Raw genomic sequence first — 24,799 nt, 5'->3', positions numbered from 1 at the left:
AATTAAATACCTGTTTTGAAATTGAATTCACATACTAATGAAGAAAAATCCTAATATTTAAATTGTAAAGCAAAACCTCACATATTTAAATACATATTTTAATACTAATTAATAAAATCAAGTTGATATTCTTGCTAAAATTATCTTATTCTGTTGCATTTAGAATTCTGTACAGCACCATTTTCCATTAGCCACTTTTTTGGAAGATAAAAGAACAATATACCTTGATTTTTCCAAGAGAAATAAACTCTTTGAAACTGTCCATCAACTAATAAAACCACCAATTTAATTACTTTTCCACTCTTGAGACTATAAAATGATCTCATTTATAACTGGTATTATGACAAGGACCTAATAAACTTATAACGACTTGACATTAGGGCTGAATTTCCATTGGAAATAGATGGAAGGTTTATAACTTGGGGAATTTGTAGTCCCAAGGCACATTGATGAAATGCAACTCATGTAAAACTCCTCCTGAGCCTCACTGTTTTCTAATTATAACTTCAGGTACTAAACACTAAAAACACAAAGAAATGAGGGAGTTATTAACACTTTATTAGAAAAAACAAGTGCTTATTGATTTTATTTTATGCCTTTTAAATTGCTTTTATATAAATTATTTGCATATTCATATATTATAAGAACATGATGATGAGTAAAAGACTTATTAGTTGGATGCAGAGCAGAATAAATCAAACTACTTCCTAATGAAGTCTTAAAAAAAAAAAAACCCATGCTTTTGTATAATAACAAGAGCCTGATCAGAAAATAATGAGCATCTGGGATGTAAGTTTTTCATTTCTAACAGTTAAGTTTTTTTATTTCATACTATATCAAAAAGAGAGAGATGTACTTTAAAATAAAGCCAAAATCATAAATACACATTCACACATACCCCAGCAAATGAATTTTGTGTATATCTCATATTTTAAAGACAATTAATGCTGTTTATTTTCTTATAATGTACTCATAGCTATATAATATGTTCCCAGGAAATTAAAAGTGGACCTGCTAATCCAATATCCTGACTGTGTAAGGTCTACAGAAGATTCTTCCAGGGAAATAAACAGGTACACAGATTTTTTCCCTCAGGGTACTAGGGAGATGACTTAGGAAGTTGTCCTATTGAAACCTGAGATCTATTTAACATAGATACACAGAATTTGGACTATTAAGGTTGACTATAAATTGTGTATAATCAAAAACAAGTCCCTATTGATTTGTAAATGTGAAGCTTTAGTCAATGGTGCATATTTTATTGTTTCCAAGTATTTTCAGAGGTTGTAATTAAGGTATCTTTTTCTTAAATATAATTGAAATCCTTCTATTCTATTGCTCCTTACTTTTGAGGTCCCCTAAGTAAAAGGCATTAGGTATTCCTGGCTTTTCAGGATTCCCAAAATAATAAAACTTTCAAGCAAAGAACTCCTTACCCAGCAAATATTCCCACATTTTAATTCCCAAATTCACCTCTGTTCTTATTGCTCAACCTACTAAAGGGTATGTACAGGTAAAATTTTAATTGCTACCATCAGTTTTTCCTACTTTAAAGAACAGTACATTCAAACATTCTGGATTAAATATTGAGAACAGAAAAAGGGAATCATAAGCAAAGCAAATGAAATATGAATAAAATTTGGAGTAGATATTATACTAATATGCCCCAAGTCTTTAATAACTTCAATAAATACAACATGGTAAAGAATGTGAACGGGCTGGAGAGATGGCTCAGTGGATAAGAGCTCTGACTGCTCTTCCAAAGGTCCCAAGTTCAAATCCCAGCAACCACATGGTGGCTCACAACCATCCGTAATGAGATCTGACTCCCTCTTCTGGTGTGTCTGAAGACAGCTATAGTGTACTTACATATAATAATAAATAAATAAGTCTTAAAAAAAAAGAATGTGAAAAGATGAAAATGGATAAAGGGTCAGTGTACATTCAGTACCAGCTTTGCAAATTACATGTGTAACTGATATTAAACTCAATTTATTTCTGTTTTAAAAAATTCAAGTGTTGTGTTTTGTTCATAGAGAATTCAATTTGTTAACATAAAGTACAGAGATGGAAATATTAGACATAATGGTTTTGGGAACTCAAACATTTGTGTTGGAGAAAAGGAATCTCCCTGCTTCACTTCCCAGAGGCAGCTGCCTCTCTCTGTCTTTGCATAAAGGTTTGCCACGAAGGAAATTGCATTGCTTTGCATGGCATCTGGTCAGGGAATGACGTTATCTCAGATTTGTTTTTGAGAAAATGGAAACCTGTTGCCTTACTGGGTGTGGTCTTCAGCAAGGGAAGAGAGGGTGCTAGATATACAGTTAAGATTCTATTGTGTAAATGTCAAAAAGAGATTTTACTCTGCTAAAGGGAAAGGCAAAGTAAAATAAGTCATGAAATATGAACATAAATAGAATATGTCAGAAGGGAGGAAAGGGAAGAAAATGACTCCCAGGCCCTTGCTCAGAATATTGAGTAGATGGGGAAAAACAATGGCTGAAAAGTGCTAAATCAAAAGTCACAAAACAAAAAAGAAATTACCATTATAAAAGCCAACTCTGTATATAAAGGATACATGCAAATTTAAGCTGGGGGAGCTACTTAGATAGATGGCAAGCTTGATGAGGAAATTAAAGTGCAGAGCCTGTGAAAGTTTCAAAGAATGGTACAAAGAAAAAAATATCAAGAGGGGCATTTGAGAAACACAGGAAGACAGAACAATCAGCACTCAAGGGAACAGATTTAGTAAAACTACTTAAGTACTGAGACTACCCATAAGAGAAACATACATTCAAAGGGAAAAAAAGATGAAGATATGAGTCAGAAAAGTATATAACCAAAAGATTCTTTACTATAATGTTTATAATATTAGAACCATTACAGCACTATATTAAAGAATTTATTAAAAACAGGCTCCAGTAAGCAATAATACTAGTATTCAATAATCAAAAAGAGGCCATTAATTTGAGAAAGAATGAGTATGGGACATGGCAGCGTTGGAGGGAGGACAGGGGAGTATGAAAGTGATAAGTGTGCTTATTTATATTTTATTATTTTTTATTTTTATTGGATATTCTCTTTATTTACATTTCAAATATAATCTCCTTTTCCTGTCCTCTTCCCTTCCCCGGGAACCCCCTATTCCATCCTCCCTCCCCCTGCTTCTATGAGGGTATTCCTCCACTCACACACTCTCTCCCACCTCCCCGCCCTCAGTTCCACAAAACTGAGGCATCTATAGAGCCTTCATAGGACCAAGGACCTCTCCTATTGATGCATGATGAGGACATCCTCTGCCTGCTACATATGCAGCTGGAGCCATGTGTACTCCTTTGTTGATGGCTTAGTCTCTAGGAGCTCTTGGGGGACTGGCTGGTTGATATTGTTGTTCTTCCTGTGGGGTTGTGTTTATATGATGCTTTGCTGTTCATCCCCATCAAAACTGTAATCGATGAAGCAAATATACATCTAAGTACAAATAGAAACGTTATATATGTTGGTTATAAACTATTTAAACAGACATGAGTAAAGGTACTGAATAGACGGCTCAGTCATTAGCATTGTAGTAAAAGCCAGGGTTCACATCCCCAGTGCTCACAGAAAAAGTCAGGCATGACTATGCAAACCTTGTAGCTAAGCATTGGAGGGCAGAGACAGATCCTTAGAGCTTGCTGACCAGAAAGAGTAGGCAACAGAGTTAATTCTAGACCCCTTTTCTAGACAATAAGGGAGAGAGAAAAAAGAGCCAACAATTTGCTCCTTGGCTTCTGCAGGTATACACACACACACACACACACACATGCACACACACACACACACACACACACACACACACACCACACCCCAAAAAAAAATCAAAGGGAAAAAAAATCAACATAGCTTTGTTTAAAATGAGATGATCAATTAGTCTTGAAAGGAATATCAATTATAGTTTCATTTTTGTTAATATTAAAGTTAGTCAAGTCGTGGAAAATCCTATAAAATACTAACACAATGTTCTTATTACATGAGCCTTTACTTGGGGTTAACTTTTCTTCTACATTTGAGCATGATTTTTCCCTTTTTGGGGATTGTTGTGAAGATTTATTTCACATAAGGGTTCATCTCTCCCTGCTGCATTTAACTGAGATTTTCTATTACACTAGTTATAGAACTGAACTGAGAGTCAGTAACAAGATTCTTTTCCCCCAAAGAATAGTATTTCACTTCAATGTGAGTTTCTCATGGGAAAATATGAATAATGACTACATTGTACTTAGAAATCTAATCATAACAAAATAGCAATACTATGTTTGTATACAAACATATATACATATATTGACATTTTTTACACTGAAAAATCCAGATCTATAGAAGGTTATATTGGTTTAATGTACTTTTAAATACTGCTCATCTTTTCTGACACTAATATTTAAGATAAGCTAAATTATACCTTGCCAAAGGCAGGCACACATAATCTATTGTGTGCCAACAAATATCTTCATTGCACAGACAATTATTGGAAAGTTAAATGTAAATAATAGGAAACTGATAACTCTAAGATGGATAGGGAAGGTAAGACTTATTTAATGATTGTAAAGACTCACTCAATGGTGATATACAAGAACTTAGCATCTTTGCATTTTAATTTTGTTTTGAGGCAGTGTTTTACTATGTAGGTCTTTCTAACCTAGGTCTACATATGTAGACAAGGCTGACCTTCAACTCATAGAGATCTGCTTGCCTTTCCTAAAATTACCTCCTCTTTTCCTTTAATTATATTGATATGAGGATGAAAAATAATATAATATAAATATCTCGCCATTCAAATTTTAATCTTCTTTGCTATGACTCACTTGGGCAAACAGATCCTAAAGGAAGAATATGCCTCTCTTAAAGTTATTATGTAAAAAGGAGTAATGCTTTATATGAGACACGAGTAATATTTGATAAATTACATAGATAAAATGTGGTGATTCCATGACTAATAATTAATATATCTAAATATGGATTCTGCAATTACTGTACCTGAGTACCAAGATGATGGAATGATTACTGACTTTATTGATTCACAAGTCTGGATAGTCATTTTGTTACTGGAATGTGAAAATGCTAAATATGGTATTATAGCAATGAGATGTCTCTTAGTATTATATCACTTGGAAGAGTGGAATGATTTTAAAATATTTTAATACTTATGAGTAAAACAAGGATAGTCTACCCTGTGTTACTGAACACAACATAAAAAAAACAACTTCAACAGATTCTCCAGAGGATTACAATGCTTATCTTTTCATTTTGAGTGCTAGCAGCTAGGTTTATAACTTAAGTGTGTGAGCAATGTCACATGTAAAAGAAGCATAAGTAATGATATTTACTTCAAAGTTATTTTATGATGTTCAAGTGATGATGAGAAGTAACTTTACAAATTGAAACTCAGTATTTTGATGCTCAAAATACACTGATGTACTTTGCATTTACAATATGCTCAGTATTCCCCCTGTGAGTCTTTTGTTCATGTTGTTGTTGATACAGGGTCACTCTATGCAGTTTAGACTAGCCTGCTGTGATCCTGTTGCCTTTGCTATCCAAGTGTCAGGGTTAATTACATACATATACCACCAATTCACCTGCCTGCCCCTTGGACTTTAGAAGTAGTCTCTCCATGTATACTCCCATCACATAAGAGGGACTTGAATTATATTAGCCACTTGCATAGAGTAAGTGAATAATGCCAATAAGCTAGTGCACATATCTTCATATTCCAAACATGTTGTGAAGTCAAAAGGTATCTTCAAAAAGTCCTAGACTACTCTCAAAATTCCCCAGTTGCCTGTAGTTCTTTGTGTAAGCGTGAGGCTGTGTGAGCTTTTCCTCCCCGATTTTGGCATGTCTGTTGGCGTCATGCTCATACAGACCATATTTAGAGAGTCATGTTGATGAGGCTCTGTGTCTGTAGCTTGACATTAATAGGAGACTCAACACAGCCAGCTTGCTGAACTTCTGGCTCTTACAAGAAGCCAGAATGGAAGAATGGGAAGAGAAATATGATGTAATTATGGAAGCAGAAATATGATGAAATATGGTGGATGAAAGGGAAGAGAAATATGATGTAATTATATCATATTCTCAAAAAACATAAGAACAACAAAATCTTGGCCTGCTCCAATTCCAGTCACTGTGGTCCTGCCTTGTGTTCTGCCTGAAGATGGGAGGAAAATAAAGTTTGTCTTCTGACAATTATTAGTAACTATATGATGATATTTTCAAAATAATGATCAACAATTTCTTCAAAAATAACAAGATAATCTCATTACATATATACCTTTAAATGTACATTTTTGTATGTAATTTAATTGTTGATTTGCTTAAGAAGGTGTTAAGAGTGTAGACCTGATCTTATTGCCTTAATCTCAAAGCTTTAAGACAAAGCTGGATATAGGGTTTAAAACAAACAAACAAATAACATTACAAGAGAAAGCAGCATGAGTAGGGCTTAGGAAAACAGCACTGGATTACTATAAAAATTAACACAGAAAAAAATTTTAACAAGTGGGATCGACAATGCCACATGTCATGTAACCTCAAGAAAGCAGGAAAGTATAAGGACAAAAATGCTGAGTTTAAACAAATATGTGTGTTATGAAAAATTACTACACTTTACAAAGGAAACAGAAAGCATTCTTTAAAATGTTTGCCATCTGGAAAGCAAAGGCCTATTAAATAATTAATCGAGCATTTGGTAAATATACAAAGTTTGTTATGCCCAATCACATGCATAAAAGATTAGAGAAAAAAGTCATAATGACAAAAAAGTAGAGGCTCTGCATTGAGCAACTCTAGCAAGTAATTAAGGATATTTACAATTTCTAATTTATATTCCCACTTTACCAATAAGTTTGTCTTTATTTCAAGGACTAAAATCCAATTGATTGGTGCTAGTAATTGTACCCCACATGAAAAGTGAGAATAATAGCCTCTATTTTAAAAAGAAAGGTATACTTAATGTTATAGTCTTATTGACAATCACATTTCAGCTATAAGATATAATCACTCTTTTCAAGATTGGAAGTATAAGAATTAAAAGTATAAAAATTGGAAATAAAACAAATACAGATGACATGGAATAAGTTGATTTTAAAATTTGTAATTTAAGTGCTTGGTAGTTGAATGATAATTTGCTTTCAGACTTTATTGTGTTCTTCTAAATTGAATATATTTTAATTCCAAATAAGAGTCTCAATAAAACAGGAGCTGTATATCTCATGGATTTTTTTTGTCAATTAAAATCATTTTATAATAAAATCTAATTGTTAGAAAATTTTAGAGGAATGTTCCATATAATAGTACAATCAATACAATACTTCTAATGAACAGCTTTCCAACAAGTACCAAAGTATAAATTGTGAATAAAATTTTATTTGGTAAATTTATTTCTAGGAATGTATGTTGACAAAAATATGTGTGTTCTGTGGGATATCTATCACAGTATTATATACAGTGATGAATTATGAGAAATGTCAAAATTATATACAGACTTAGCCTTAGTAAATTATAAAAATATTTGTAGACATTTATATCATAATTAAAGCCCTATTTACTAGGGTGAAACCTTAGAAGCCAATACCATTATCTTATACTTTCACACTATAAATATGATTAAAATAAATTAACTCATTTTGAAAAAACATTATGCAATTGAAAATAATTTCTGATAGATCAACTCTGACAGTTTTATAGGCCATTCATTTTTTTTCTCCTTTGAACTTACAAAGGAAAGTTGACTTCAGTCAAAATAACACAGAGAACCTAATCTCATAAATCACAAGTTTAATGTTACTTGTTTTTAGTAGACTTTGAAAACCTTACTACTGTCACATTCAACTAGAAATAAATTGACAACTCCTGACTAAATTCAGAGAAAATAAGTACTAGTCTTCTAAAATAGACAGGACTTACCTCTCTAATGTGAACACAAAATTCAAATACCTCTTCCATTTTCTCCCTTGAAGATATGTTGGCTTCACACTGAGCATAAGAGAAACATCATTCCTTTCCATTTCCCATGGCCATTACACTGAGACTCAGAAGATAACTATAATACTTACTGAAGTTACACCTTAAGTAGTTCTAGTTCTGTAGTATTTCTGTACAGAATGACATCTGGGATTTTTTTAAAAAATATAATCCTATAATTAAAATAAAATGCAAACCTCTGGCCATTAAGAAAAATAAGATTGTGAAACCACTTATCATTTTGACCTAAAGAAATGCTTTTACCATGAATTAAGCTGCTATGGCAGTTTCCTAGATCTTATGAAAGAGAAGGATGCTTTTAAATGAGTTGTATTATCATACAATTAATGTACCCCAAATCTATGTTCTCTAATATCAATGCCTGCAGAAAAATACAGATGAGAAAAAAGAGGTCAGCACAGATAAGAAACTGAAAATATTTAAATAGTCCCGAAGCCCTCTAGTGCACATAAAGAAATACATACATCTTCTTCCTTTTGTACATTATGAACAGGATTAAGTATAAGAATTTATTTACTTTACAATAATAAATGTTTATCTTGTAGCTATTTTGTGGCAAGGCACAAGTTACTCCCTGTCTAACAAGCACAATGAAAATATAAATTTCCATTGTAATCCACTAAATTATATTTTCATAATCCATATTATTAATAATATATCTAAGCTGATATTATTATGTATGGAGTACTATATTAGATGCTAAGAAGAACTGAATCGTGTACAATTATTTCTTTAATCCACATGGACTAAGGAAATCAAAAGTAGCAGCTGGATAGACATCTCAGAGGTTAAGGGCACATGCTGCCCTTGCAGAGGGTCTGAATTTAGATTTTCACACCCAAATCAAGTGGTTCCAAGGGAAGCAAAGCCCTACTATGGTCTCGCTGGGTACCTGCATACCCACACACATAAAACCAATCATATATATAATTAAATACGCAATCTATTTTTTTCCCGAGACAGGGTTTCTCTGTGTAGCCCTGGCTGTCCTGGAACTCACTCTGTAGACCAGGCTGACCTCGAACTCAGAGATCTGCCTGCATCTGCCTCCCAAGTGCTGGGATTAAAGGCAGGCTCCACCACTGCCCGGCTTAAATCTATTTTCTTAAGACCTGAATCTGATCTGAAAGATGTGGTAAGACATGGCCATGGACTAGAAATGCACAAGATCAAATGACTAAAGAGATGGTGAAAAGGTCAGAGGCTGGTGTTTATTCCAGCTCCTTTGATGAGAGTCAGAACAGCATTCAGACCAAAGTTTGAGCAAGAGCACAAATAAGAAGATCATAGTTGGTAAGAATGAGACAAATACACAGTGAAATCTGTGTGAGGACTAATTCACACAATTCCAGTTAATGGTGGTCATCCTGACATTAGTTGTTTGCCTTAAGTGGGACCTACAGTAAAAAAATGAACTTTGAAGAATTAAATTTAAAAAAAGAACTTTGAAAGATAGACTGTAAAATCAGATCAGAACCACATATTGGAGAATTGAGAAATCATAAGAGGTTTGCATAAAATGTGCAGTCTTATCAAAAAAAGTGTTGGGATAATTACTCCCTTCAGTATGACTCTCTGAAGGTATGCAGAATGGACTTGACTGAGAACTATACAGAGAACTTTAGTTACAATGAAATGATGGGCAGGAGTGACATTGGTAGAAATCTGATGATAGACAAATACCAAGGATTTCTAAATACAACCTGACAAAGTACTGTCTTTCAGCATTTTTATAACTTTGACATTTTATATTAGAATGACAATGCATACTTTTAACATAGCAAGAAGAGTAAGTTTGGGCAAAATGGAGGAAGTGAGAAAGAAGAAAGTGATAGAAAACTACAAATTCATTTTTTTATTTACTAATCATTCCACTCCTTTACATCTTAAATGATATCCCACCTCCCGGTTACTCCTCCAAAAAAAGCCCTATCCCACATCTGCCCTCTCCTCCCTCCTCTTTGTCTCTATGAGTGTGCTCCCCCACCCAAAATATGTTGAACTTTGTGAGCTGATTTGCGGGTGATTACGATATTGTCTTATGTTTGTGTCCATGTATCATTAATAGGAGTTCATATTTATACTTGATGGGTGTCACCTGTCTGCGTGTATCCTGGCCACTTTAAGAAAGACTATATGATACAGTATTCTTTTTAGAGATAGATCTGAACACAATGTTGAGAATTTGAACACTTTTCTATCTTATTTATATATGAATGAACAGACACCAGTGTACCTATTAAAATGGATTTCTGCTTAAAATATAAGTTTAAAATAACATTTATATTTTACATGGCATATATAAACACAAGTTTCATTGTACACTTTGGGGAAAATGATGCATTACTGTGATATCAGCTTTACTTTTCCTGAAAGAGCTAACCTTGGCTATAATGAGATTGAAGCAATCTGGGCTGTGTAGTTATGTTCTGATTCAAAAAAATAACAAGAAAATAGAACAAAAATAAATTTAAAAGGTAGGGGCATTTGCTTAAAAATATTTTGAAATAATTGAAAGCATGATTAAAGAAACATTATGAGAAATTACAAAAATTGTATCAAAAATGTTTTAGATGAAATTTGTTTTTAAATTTGGATCCAGGAATCTCTTTCTATTAAATATAAGATTGGCAATACAGTTGCCTCTTTTCCCTAAAAAAAGCAATTAAAATAATCTAAAGCACTATATATTATTCAAATACACAATAATGAATATATCTCTATGAGAGTCTTAAGTTTTATAATTAATTCTTTCCAAAATATATATATATATTTGATGAGCAAAACAACATGGCAAGGCAAACAGGGCAAGACTGCAGACCAAGGGCTCACTAAATGCTTATGGTCACTTTGGTAAAGGTGAGGTCCAAGGAGAATAAAGCAGTAGATGTTGAAACAGCAGTTGCTGGAAGTTTGAAAAGCACCTTCCCAGGTGAAAGCACACAACAGTCTACTGAAAGGATATGTCTTGTGTCCAGATCAATAAACGAAAAAGGGACGTAATAAGAAAAAATTAAAACTCCATGATACCAACAATAAAGATATAAAGAAAAAAAGGCTTGGGGTCATTCAGCAATATTGGGCAGAATTACCAAGGGAGCAGTGTCATCTAAAGAAGACAGAAACCCAGAAATATGCACACTATAGAGGCCATAAAAAAGAAATGGTCTCTCTGTTAAGGACTTACCCAGATGCTTTAGTATATGTGTAGATAAATACAACAAAAGTTGACTCAAATGTTTTAAATAAATATGCACATATAGCATAGTCATCTACATACGTATGATTCCAGTAGCTGCTTTAATTTTAATAGATTAAAATTCTAAATATAAGCAGTGTTCTTCAAAAATTGAATGGTAAGATGATAATATAACCATGCTAGTGGGACACTACACTGTGAAAAGTAAAAGGACTATCCATACAGAAAACGACAGGAGTTATCTTCAGTATCGTAATTGTCTTACACTACCATATTCTGTGTGATACCATTTCCTGAAAATTCTTGAAATGCCAAAATTAAAGATCACTAAAAATTAATGATTTGAGATGATGTAGAGGTATGTCTTTAAAGTCACAGCTTGAAGGATATTGTTAATGCAATAATTCTCCGCCTAGTTACTATGGTGGCTAAATCTATACACATGGTAAGTGGAAAAACAGAAACACATTTATCAGTGTTTATTCTCTGTTTTTGCTACAAAGTATACATTTACATACAGTATGAACCACTGGGAAAGGCTGATGTGCACTAAAGACTCTTTTGTTCCATGCTTCCTATGAATCTAGCATCCTCCAAAAATAAATGGAATAGGGCACTTACCTATGAATCTAGAATCTTCCAAAAATAAATAAACAAATATGATAGGGCACGTCCATAACTTCTATGCAACCCAGGGTTCAACCCTAGCACCACAAAATATAAATGAATAGTTATAAATCAAGTACACTCTTAGGAAATAACAGAAAAAAAAAATCAATTTATATGAGAGTAACAAACAAATCTCTATTTTTTTACAGCAATAATTTACAAAACATCATACTAGGAATTTTGGACACGGCCAGCAAACGATAAGAAAGTGGTGGATATATTGTTTAGTGATTGTTTAAGATACCATATCATTATAATAGCATTCAGGATAACAAATTGCATACTATCCTTTCCTGAGGAGCATATTTTTAAAAAACCAATTGATTGAAAATTAATGCATGTATGACATTTCTGAATTTCCTGTACCCAGTCTATAAGTCAAGCTTAAGCACCACTAACCAGAAGATTAAAAGGCCCAATAGTCAGAGGATGATAGATTCAGTGGGAGACTCACTACTGTCTGGTTCCCGGCAGTGCACTTATTTGATGACTTCCTGCCTTCTTCATAATGCTGAAAAGGGAGTTCCTTCAGCAATAATCTACAAATTAAGAGAAACCCATTTAGCCTGTCAGAAAAGTTACATGATTGAGTGCCCCTAAGAAGCATGCCAGGTATTTAATCAGTACTTTACAACAGAGGGAATCATTCTTATTACTTTTGCTACTCAAGAAAATTTAATTTTTATAGTTTTAAAAGATAAAAATGTGAAATCAAAATTATTATTCAAAGGGATATTGATAATTGGCTGTGAACAAAATATGTGAAAATAATCTTATGTGTTTGGGAAAAGAGTAATTTTCTGAGGAGTAAGTTTTACATTCATTTTAACTAATTAGGTTAACTAATAAATATAGGATAAATTATCCATTTGGGAAATATGAATTTGGTTGAAATAAAATAAAATAAGCTATAATTTATGTCATTGCTTATGTATTTTGTTTTAATATTATATAATAAAGGAATTGGGGTTGTTATCTTATAACGTATATTGGGATGTAATCCTGAGTGTCAGTGTGTGTGTGTTTCTGTGCATTTCAATACATGTCTGTTCTTTTAATGAGGCTTTGAAATAAAGGAGAATCTAATCAGCTTCTAACTATTATTCATTATTAAATATATCATTAATAGTTTAGAGAGAGTTGCTCTTTTCATATATCAAATTTTCACTGCAAAAAGTTGAACCAGAAGAAAGTTAACAAAGTAATTTTGGCCAAGAATGTACATGGTCTAACTACAAACTTCATTAATATTATATTGTTTAGCTTTGTGAATATTTCCCAAGACTATAACCTTGTTTTGCATATTTTTACATTGAATATTAAGCTCTTTACCAGAGTGTTTAAAGAAAGGGAAAGATACCTCAGGAGAAGAGTTAAGCAGATGCTGCATATATAAAATGGAAATGTAGATATATAAAACATGGATGGAAGGGAGTCAATTAAGTGCCTCTGTGTGTGTGTGTGTGTGTGTGCGTGCGTGTGTGTGCGTGTGTGTGCACGCGCGCGTGTGTGTACTTAGAATATTCAGAAATAATAAGAAAAAGTTCAAATTTAGGAGTCCAACTAATAGCAGATATTATGAGATTATGACATTATAAAATGAAGTTAAAAGTTCTTTTGTCTCCCTTTAAAGTGATGCTAGAATGGTATATGGATAATCATAGTGTTACTAATTCCTATCACTTCCAAAATTAATTTTGAATAATTTGTATGTTTAAATCTATTAAGATCCAAATATCACTTAACTATTTTTAAAAGACAAAGTTTTTACTAACATCAGAAATCTTTTTTTCTCTTTTCTGAGGCAGACGTCTCTTAATGGTAGTAATCTGTTACCCTAAGTAGAAAATAGGAACATATATTAGAACATGTTACCACGAGGTATGTCTAGATAATAATGTGACCTGCCAACAAGCTTACCAAGAATTCTATATCAAAATTAGGATCAAAAGTCTAATCGACTAATCTGAGAGATATGCTACAGCAGTATTGCTATTGCTCATTCTGAGGCGTGTTCCCCAAAACATTTGTGAGCCCAAACCCCCCTCTCTCGTTTATAAAACAGAAATTTAAAACTTAAAGTATATAGTCCAAAACCAAACTGCTTTTGTAGTTCTATCATAAATCTCTAAAGATCTTCATGAAAATGATCACTCTTTCCCTTTGTGATTTAAAGAGGCAAAATATAAACTCATATATACCACTCACAAATACCCACTGCCAAGGTGCTGGCCACTCCCCCACCTTGCTTCAGCTTGCCTCTAATCATCACCTTGGCAATCTCACGTAATTTTTTGAGCTGATTCTATTTCATCAATCTTTGCCTTCTGACCTCTTTATGACCCCCCAAATCTATGAATCACAGTCTTAAACAGAATTTTACCAACTCTATGACTTTGTCCTTCATTGACATTTTGCTCATCTCCTGTTACCTTTGTGTCCCTGAGCTGAACTTTTTAATTTTTTTTTGGTTTCAAATTTCAAGAAGAAAGAAGTGTGCTACTTATTAAAGTAGGAAATTAAATGGAGCTCAGTACTCCAAACCATGATGCTGTGAAGCATAAACATGGTCTCTGTGAGTGCAAGTTGTCTTGTTAATCCATAAACCCAAAACCGTAAAACTCTGATTCTGCTGATTCTTTATGAATTTTTAAATTACTTTAATTGAACTTCAATCACTCCCTCAAACGTTTCACAAGAGTCCCTGACTTCCATCCAATATTTAGCTGTGAGTCTCTGTATGTGTTTCAATCAGCTGTTGGGTAGAGCTTCTCAGGGGACAGTTGTAGGCTCCTGTCTGTAAGCATAAAAGAGGGTGTGTGTTTGTGTAATATATATATATATATATATATATATATATATATATATATTATCATGAAGGATTGGCTCCACCCTCTCTGGAGAGAAGGAGAGGGAGATGGGGAGAGGGACTCTAGAAAGGGGACCAGAGGGCAGGCAGTGTTTCAGATGTAAATAAATGAGCAATAAACAAATGAATTACTTTAATTGAAACATACATTTATACTTCCCGACGATGTTCATTCACACTCGCCTTTACTCTCACATTTTCCCCATTCATCCCACATACAACTTGAGCGTGGCAATTTCCAAAATTATCAACCTCAAATTCATCATGTAAATGTTGGTGTCCCTAAGACACTTAGCGTGCTGACATTCTAAGAATTGGTACAGTACAATTCCTTTCTCCCCACAGAAGCTCCAGGTACCTGTGCTCCCCCTAATCGTCTTTACTCGAGCATCTCAACAATGGGTCCATAAAGGGTTTTAAGATTGGGAGAAAGAATAAAACAATCATTTATAAATAGTAACATCAAAACACACTGATTTATTATGTACAGCTCTCTTTATCCTCATATCAGAACCTTGTGATGTAGGTAGCATTTGATTTCACTAAAATGAGGATCAAAGAAGTCAAGATCAATGTGCCAAACTTTTAAAAGTCATATTTTTCTATGAAATCTCTGATCTACACTCTAAATTTATACTTATTTTATTATATGCCCATCTTTTTAAAATTTAAGGAGATTTCCCAGGGTATATCAGACACCTATTGCTGATATAAGAAATGACCACACCTCACACTTCATGTCTTAAAAATCTTCAAGCCCTGGGTATCACAGCCCAAATTAGAGTGAGAGTTAAATCAGACTGCTGTTATGGTAGACAACTTGATGGTCTGATGAAAACCTCCATTCCCTAACCCTTGGTTTAAGTCTAGATGCCATTTAAGTTCCTTAGCACTTGGCTGCTTCTCATACTGTTTCAATCTCATGTTTCTGAGAAGGGGAGAGGGTAGTGGGCAGGGTGTCTATGAGGGGGAAACAGGGCCAGCATTTGATGCAAATAAATTAATTAGAAACACAATACAAAAAAGTGAAAAACTTTAAAATAAAATAAACTACCTTTCTACAGTTATGATTACAAAGGCCAGAGAATATAAAAAATTAGTCAGGATCCCAAAACAGTAAATAAAAGGACATAGGTTTATGGAAAAACAAAATCTCAAGTTTCATTCACAAACATCTTTCTATTCATTCAAACCCTCCTTCCATTCCTCTGAAATGACCCCAGATAATTACACTGGGTTCCTTTGCCATGTAAAATATTCATATTATCTAGGTAGGAGCATGCCAGTACGTTTAGAAAGATGATAGGCGACTTCCAGCACTGAGTGGAAGCTCTGATACTGAAGTGAAAACCAGTGAATTAAAAACTAGCCCCAGTGTAGGGGAATTACAGGACTGGAAGGCAGAAGTGGGTGGGTGAGCACCCTCATAGAAGCAGGAGGAGAGGGGGGATGAGACACGGGGTTTTGGGGGGGGGAACAGGGGAAGGGGATAACCTTTGAAAGGTAAATAAAGAAAATGTCCTTCCATGGGTATTTTGCTCCGCCTTCTAAGAAAGATCAAAATATCCACACCTTGGTCTTCCTTCTTCTTGAGTTTCATGTGGTTTGTGGATTGTATCTTGGGTATTCCTTGCTTCTGGGCTAATATCCACTTACTGGCGAGTGCATATCAGGACTTACAGAGACAGAGTGTGGAGCAGCAACTGAAGGAATGACCACCCAGAGACTGCCCCACAAGGGGATCCATCCCATACACAATCACCCAACCCAAATACTATTGTGGATGCCAACAAGTGCTTGCTGACAGGAGCCTGATATAGCTGTCTCCTGAGAAACACTGCCAGTGCCTGACAAAACCAGAAGTGGATACTCACAGCCATCTATTGCACTGAGCGCAGAGTCCCCAATGAAGGAGCTAGAGAAAGGGCCCAAGGAGCTGAAAGGGTTTGCAGCCCCATAAGAGAAACAACAATATGAACTAACCAGTACCCCCAGAGCTCTCTGAGACTAAACTACCAACCAAAGAGCAAAGCGTACACATGGTGGGACTCGTGGCTCTAGCTGCATATGTAGCACAGGAAGGCCTAGTTGGTCATCAATGGGAAGAGAGGCCCTGGGGCCTGTGAAGGTTCCATGCCCCAGTACAGCAGTTCAGGAGAATACCAGGGTCAGGAACAGGAGTGGATGAGTTTGTGAGCAGGGGTAGGTGGAAGGGGATAGGGGGTTTTCAGAGGGGAAAACAGGAAAGGGGATAACATTTGAAAGGTAAATAAAGAAAACATCTAATTTTAAAAAAGGAATTTAAAATAAGAAAATATCCAATTTTAAAATTAAAACAAACCAACTAGTGATGGTTAGATGTCCAATGTCTTCATTTGAGCACTTATCTATAAGAATGTTTTGAACATTTAACCTCCAAAGAAAGTTTGTTTTCCTGCTCATTTGAATATGAATCTTCATTTTGATACACAAAATTTGTTTTTTAAATTTTTTCTGAATAACTATCTTTCTACAGTTATGATTCTAAAGAAAGGCTGGTGAAAAAGTCAGAAACAATAAATCCTTCATAATCATAACTATAGAAATGTAGTCAATTCAGAAATTCATTCTGAACGAACAGAAGCCTTTTAAAGGGAACAGAATGTCACAGTGAGGTACATAGTGATTGTGATTTATAGAAGGATTTGACAAAATAATTTTATTGAACTTAAAGCCTATATTTCAATTTCATCTTAGAGTTTCAATAAAAAATAAGCTTTCTCTGCCTCCTAGTTTTTAAATATTTTGACTGACTTTACAAAGAAAACATCTAAAATTTAAATTTTTTCTAATATATGTATACTGAAAATAATTTCAAACGTGTATTATAAACTTAGTGTTGTATTATCCCTCGACAGCAATACAAAGAAATCAAAACATGTTTAATGACTCAGTTTATCCATGTCATAAGAACATTACTTAATGGTGCTTAAAGTAACAAAATCAATTGAGTTAATTGATGATTTCACTGCTTAATAATACCCTGAGTGTTTAGGTCATCACTTCTATTTCCATTAGCCTCAGCACTCCAGCATAATTCAAATACTAGGAATGTTTATAAAGCAACAAATAGGAATGTTTCAACTCCACGTTAAAAGGAGGTCTGTTTTCACTGTTAACCATTATTATACTGCAATCAAAGCTTGACAAAGAATAGGGAGACCAGTCATCATTTACTAAGACACTGGCCTCTGGACTTTATTGTGGTAAATATGTTGACATTATTATTTTAAGCATCCGTGTTGGATTAAAATATATGGGCATAAATTAAATGAGATTCATAGCTTAAAATACTAGAGAAATTCTTGTCATTAAGCTATGAGCAGCTGAACAAAATTAGAGGTAACAGAATAATGCATTTCCTAGAATATGTTTGTTAGTCAGTAAAAATTTTAACTTAGGTGGTTGTTTGAGTGCGCTAAAAGGTGGAGCCAGCCTCACAAAATCAAAAAATAGAGGAAAAGGAACAATCTTTAGTACATAATAAAAGCCTGAACGTGATTATTAAGCACATGGAATAATATCATACTATTGAATATCTTGAAAATGATAGTTTTCATATCAATGAATGCATAGGAAATTTAGCATGTAAACTAGCAGAATTATTATTCTAATGGAATAATTATTATTTTATGCCCAACTCAGAGAAATGTCACATTTATTCAAAGAATTGTGGGTTCCTTGGAAGTTAAACTGTTTTGATGAGAGTGAACTTAACAAAATGATAAAACCTGAGACTAGCAGGACTTAAAAAATGACAACTTGTAACCCAGGGACGGGTATTTGCATACTAATTGTAATATTCCTGCTGTCATGTACCTTCAGCTTGAAGATCAGTCAGAAAGAGAAACTGCATCATCTGTGACAGGCAGACAGTGGGACGCACAATGCCAGTGAAGTGAGTTGCTGTTTAAAGCTCTTTTATCTCAGAAGATGTATACATGAAACCCTTGAGGCTTCAGTAGTCTATATGACGTGCTGCCTTTGTTTGTGATAAAAAAAAATGCTAATTGTTGCCTTTCACTGTAACGTCATTTTATTTTTTGCCTTTCTCTATCACATTTTCCTTTCTAAAGTATGTCCACAATGTGTGGCTTGCTTTGTTTCTAAATCCTCTGTTTACTAGAAATAAATAAATAAATAAATAAATAAATAAAGTCAACAGAAAGTTGACCTCTCTTTTCATCATGTTTTTCAAAGTAGTGAGTTAGAGATACAACATATATGATTTTCGTAAGAGTTATTCATTATCACAGTACTTATTAAGAAGCTTTTACATGGCTAGACAGTGCTGGGTAAGGAAGCAGCTGTCGCTTCCTCGGGCACATGAACTCCTCGCTTGAGTTTTCCATTCTCCAGCACACTGCTAATTGAGTGTGAACAGCTAAGTTGTTGGATTCCACATTTTTTAATGCAATACAACTGGTTCTAGCTGGCTCAATTAGCAAGATAACTGGTAGCTTTCACGCAGTTCCCATCTGGTCTGGCTCTTCTCTGGACATATAATATGAGTACTGCCGGCCTTGGTGGCACTTGCTTAATGAAGAAAACAGGCAGGAAATCAGCCAAAACCCCATGAAATACTAAGTGCGATTTTGGCTCCAAATACACAGTGAATTTTCTGGCAAACCATACACACATGGAAAGTTACTCTGATTAAAGCACCAGACTTTTATAAAGTTCTCTCTCTCTCTCTCTCTCTCTCTCTCTCTCTCTCTCTCTCATGCACACACACACACACACAAAGGAAAAGAAGCACATATACCTCCATTACGTTTATAAGTAACACACAAATAAAATGAAAAGCAGAAAAATAATAATTTATTTGACCATTTATTTCAGTTAACACACAAGTTAAGAAAATCAATGAATCCTCTATAGTTTTAAATACCTATGATTCCTTATTCTCTAATTTTTATTTAATGGATTTCATTAATATTTGTATAGCTGCATTTTATAAAACACATGCTTGTATTTCTCTTATATGCACATCTAAACTAAAAAATTTCTACATTTATTTCATAATTTAAAAGCTATAAGAATGTATTTCATAAACTTTCTTTTGAGTAATTAGTTGTTACAATGTAAGTATTGTATACAGTATCTGGGTGATTTGTGTGACATTATACTGCAGGAAAATTACTGTATGGGTCCCCAAAAGAATGCATATGTACTAACTTAAGTTTTTGGAGAAGAAATCTGCAAAAAGTAAGGGTCTTATCAGGCTTGTTTTTAAACATTAACTCTACTCATTACTATCTGCGTGATACTGTCCAAGTCACTAGCATTTATAGCATTATAGCCCACTGGTAACAGGAGAATTCAATACACTATTATTGTCACTATTAACTGATGAAAGATATGTGACATGCTTAATGTGACCCCGAGTATACTATAAATATTCAAGGCACAGTTGTACACTTTAGTGTTCTGACAATTATTAGCTTTTGCTTTATTTATTGATACCAAAACTCATCCTTCCAAAGAAACAAACTCATAAGAAACCCAAATTAAAATTTTTTAATAGTAGGAAATAGTATTTACTAAAACAGCTACAGTCTACCTAGTTTCTGGAAAAGGAAGCACTGCAGTTCTTCCAGCTCTAACAGTGTAATAAATATTCAAAACTGAATCTTGTAGATGAAAAGCAGGCCGAAAAGTGAGCCGTCCAGGAATCTTCTAAAGCCACGGGGGTGTCCCTTCTGAGAGCTAACAGCAGCTTACGCCTTTAAAGCCAAGTCAACATTTCCTGACCTGAATTTAGAGTAGGACACTCTACCAACTCTAATTGTAGGATGTCTAATATTCTGTGTGTATATCTACAGAATACAGAGCACTTTAAGGACAGCTCTGTAATTCAAAACTACGTTCTTCCTTTTGTTCTTAACTCCACTCTTGCTTCCAGACTTCTTCCTGTTTTTACACAATGCTGAAAATCTGAAAGGCAATTGCTTATTGACAGGCCTCCATGCTCCAGCTCTTCTTGGCTCTACCTAAAGGCGCAGGGTACAATCTTTGCCGTCCCTTCCCTTAGGGGTGACAGGGAGGTCCTGCTGTTCTGTGGTCCTTCGGGAATGCTGTCACACTCTGTCTCTGCTTCCTTTGCACTGTAGGATGTTCACCTGAACAATTTGCCTACACTTTTTAGCAAGCTTTTTCATTCTGTCCTTCCGACATCCTTTTCCTCGGTCTTACACCAGCCACTATCTAGATTTTGAGCATTAACTTCTTGGCCTAGCCACATTCTTCTGGGTGCTAGAAAATAACTATTTGTATGTCTTATTAAAGAACCTACATATAAATGGAGACGTAGACATTTATACTAGATTGGATTTGCTATTTCTCTGTTTCTGATAGCTACTCCTCATTCTGAAGGATATACTGATGGCCAAGTTCCTCTCTGCCCTATGCATTAGCATATTCTCTGCAGAGGTTGAGTTTCATATAATTTAAATATTACACCAACCACTGTATTTCTGCCTGCAAAGACTATTTTTATACAAGTGCAATTTAATTGACCTTTATGATAATTTTAGAATTACAACAAAACAGTTTGAGAGTCATGTAATACAACATAATCATAGTGAAGTAACAGTTTAAACACACAAAAGCACTTCAATGTGAATTTAAATCCAGGATTATGACTAACGTTTAATTTATGAACAATGAAAACTAAACAATGCAATTCTTTTTACATGTCCATTTTATTTAGAGACCAGCATTGCAAAAAGTCTCCTAGACAACCTGTGCTTTCAAATATTAGTAAGATAAAGGAAAAATAGAGATCCAAAGCCCATCACTTAGACTGGAAATTTGAGCTAGAAAATGTCAGTAAAAGAAGAAAGAAAAATAAATTCCCAGTAGCCTTTCCTCAATCCTCGTATTATATGAAAGTACAACTAATATTAAAACAGTGGGGAAACACAGTCAACCCATTAAAAAGCATACAAAAAAACTGAAGTAATTATAAACAATAAGAAATAAAAGCATAATAAGCACTTCACCAAACCATACTTAGAATTATCAATATCCAATGCAACAAAATGATATGCAATGCAACATTTATAAGGATAGCTGGAAGTGAGATCATCTGTACTTTATTGTCAATTGTTTAAATATATAATTTAGTTAGCCAGCTCCTTTCTGTTTGTACATCATAACGACATAATTGAACTCCTTTGCTTGGCATGGCTTCCTGTGGATAAGGGCTTTTTCATCAGGATCTTTATCTGTTAAAAGGAATAATACATGGTATATTTGTATCTCACAAAGTTTATATCTTAAAGCTGATTTATTATTTTATGTAATATCCCCCAATGTATACCTTCTTCAGAAAACCTCAGTTCAAAATTTTTACTGATTTGAAAAAAATATATCACAATCTTTTGACAGATTCCTACCTTTAAGCAAACCAGACCAGAACTAGTCTACCAAACAAAGAAGTAAAATCTGATTCAGAATCGGGTAACTACAACAAAATACCAAAGTCAAACATCATCACATTAGACATTTCTAAATATTCATGATTATTAAATTAACAAATTTGTATGCTATGAAAACTTAAAAACCATTCATTCCTTTTGATTGCTATCAGAAGCCCCTATCCACAGATACATAATTAGTAATATATTCAGAAAAGTTTATAATTGCTTCACAAAACCAATGTTTCTCTGGTGCCAATAGTATAACTTATTATGTACAAATATTAGCACTGTTAGCTAGATTGACAAATAATTTCCTGATATCAAATTATATTCCACATTGAAAAAACACTACGTAATTTTTGTTGACATTTTCTTGTTTCATCAACGGCTCATTTTAATGATGTAGTGTAAAAAATACCTTCAGCTCAAGTATTACTATAATTTATCAAAGAAAAAGATCACAATGCTATTGTCAAGGGTAGATGCTGTTTCTACAGGTCTCCAACTACGGAAACACTGGCATGGTCTGAAAATATGGACTCACTCTTAGCTAACCAAGGTAAGATTCAAGCAATCATGCATTTTAAAGATGATAAACACAATTCACTAAACCTTGAAAATGCCAAATATTTCATGAAATATGATATTGATCAGCATTTGAAGCATAAAAATTTAAGATCTTGGAGTCAAAATAGATTTAATTTAGTCTAAATGACATTGGTCAGTAGTTCAAACATGAATGCAAGGGAAATCAACATGATAAAAAAATAAGAAGCTTTCCATTATTTTAGCCCATAATTAGATGAATTTGATCATTGCTGCCAATAATAAAAAGCTGAAAGAACTATACAAATTATCAACAACAGGAAATTTAAATTAACCACTTATTTTTCAATCTCATGAGCTAAACTAGAAAATTATTGTATATTTAAAATAAATGACATTTTTTGACTAAATACAAAAACATTTTATATTTTATTAATGAAAATGTGTTTATATATAAAAGTGTAGTTCAGTGTGGCAATTGTGATCAATTAGATATAAAAATACTTTAAAATTGACATGCATTTTTGTACACAAAATAGTCACAAACTTTTCCACAATTCCTATTTATCTAATAATCAATCTGCTTCAAGGTACATTTATCCTGAGAGGAATGGGACTACAGACAGTAGACGGATCTTATTTAGAGTATCCATTGTATTAACAAAGTAACATTTCTTTTTAAAATTAGTAAAGTATCATAAAAGTGTAAAATAATAAAACGGGGCACATTCTGCACTGCTGTTTGTTCAAACTTAAAGTTAGATTGAATTAAATGCATTAGGATACTCTGAAGAGTTAATTTTTACTGGCTAAATCCTAAATCAATCTACCTACTACCTCAAGTACAATTAAAGACATTCATTGAAAATGCTTTGGATATGAAACACCTCTAAGTTAGAATGGGAACTTTCCTATGTTCTTCAGTGTGTAACCAAGGGATTACGTCCAGTTTGGTAAGTGACTCTTAGAGTCCCTCCCTCTCCTGGTTGTGATGGACATGGTTCCTCCACAGCAGAGAAAATGATTTCTGTACAACAGATATGCAGAACAGAAGTGAGGAGATATAGATATCTAAGATATAGAGATCTAAGATATAGAGAATTGCACTTGTGTAACAAAAGACCAAAGTTATAAATTCTTTTAAATAGCTAGTTAATACAGCTTTGTAAATCAAGATAAATAATAATAGTGTAATTTATTTTTAACCCTTTAAATACTTAGTATATTAGAAAACTACTTAAACATTTTTACTAACTTTGCCCCTATGTTGACTTGGCTTTCCTGGTAGTTTTTTAATTTCTATCCAACTTAATGTCCTCTATGATGGTGAAACAAATAAAGTCATCTTCTCCTGCACAATGCCCTCAAGAATGGATTTTATTACATGTAATATGTTAGGCCAGACAGATTTGAAATGTTTTCAAATTAAAAAGTGTCTAAAACAGGAAAGTCAGTGAAATATTGAATAGAGGAACAGAGCTTCATGACCTGAAAGTTAATTGTTGATTTTGCTCCTTGGGTGCAAACTAAGGTATGGAAGGGAGCATTGTTCAGTGTCAGCCTTTCTAGAAACTAAAGGGAAGCAGAAAAGGAGGTCATTTCCTGATTCCTGATGTCCATATCGCTAGGATGCACTCATAAAAATCCTTGAGGAGAAGAGCATGATTCATTCTAGTAACACCCACAATATTATCATGCAAGAATGGAAGTATTATTTCTTTATCAGTGAATACATTATCATATACGTTTGGACTTCAAAAATCCAGCAATGTTTGGATTCTTTTCAGAGAAAGTTTTACCTTTTACTACAAATTTAAAAATCTAAAATTTTGACAGAAAAGTTTAGTAGACAGTTAATTTAATTTTCATATGATTAATAATAATTAATAATGACAACTACATTCTTACGTTTATTTCAAGAATTTTAATTAGTATCTGTTATATATTTATAATTAAATTTCCTTTTTATACTACTTCATGTAAGAAAAATATCATGCCACTGTTATACAGCGTTTTAGACACTTGAGATTTTGT

At 33.6% G+C, this 24,799-nt stretch overlaps 1 protein-coding gene across 2 annotated transcripts in view; it reads left to right on the top strand.

The window, feature by feature from the left end:
* The window catches only part of Rgs21 (regulator of G-protein signalling 21), a 47,978-nt gene that overhangs the window by 3,665 nt on the left and 19,514 nt on the right, over positions 1 to 24,799 (top strand). The window contains exons 2-3 of one of the 2 annotated variants that reach the window (NM_001290269.1): positions 18,621 to 18,693; positions 22,702 to 22,778. In NM_001290269.1, coding sequence (NP_001277198.1) covers positions 18,683 to 18,693; positions 22,702 to 22,778 — 88 coding nt within the window. In that variant the 5' untranslated portion in view covers positions 18,621 to 18,682. The remainder of the gene's footprint in view (positions 1 to 18,620; positions 18,694 to 22,701; positions 22,779 to 24,799) is intronic. The other variant, NR_110891.1, reaches the window with a different exon arrangement.

Source organism: Mus musculus, chromosome 1, assembly GCF_000001635.26.
Source record: "Mus musculus strain C57BL/6J chromosome 1, GRCm38.p6 C57BL/6J".
Classification (NCBI taxonomy): Eukaryota; Metazoa; Chordata; class Mammalia; order Rodentia; family Muridae; genus Mus; species Mus musculus.
Note: the sequence above shows the minus strand (reverse complement) of the source record. Positions and strands in the feature narration are given on the sequence as shown.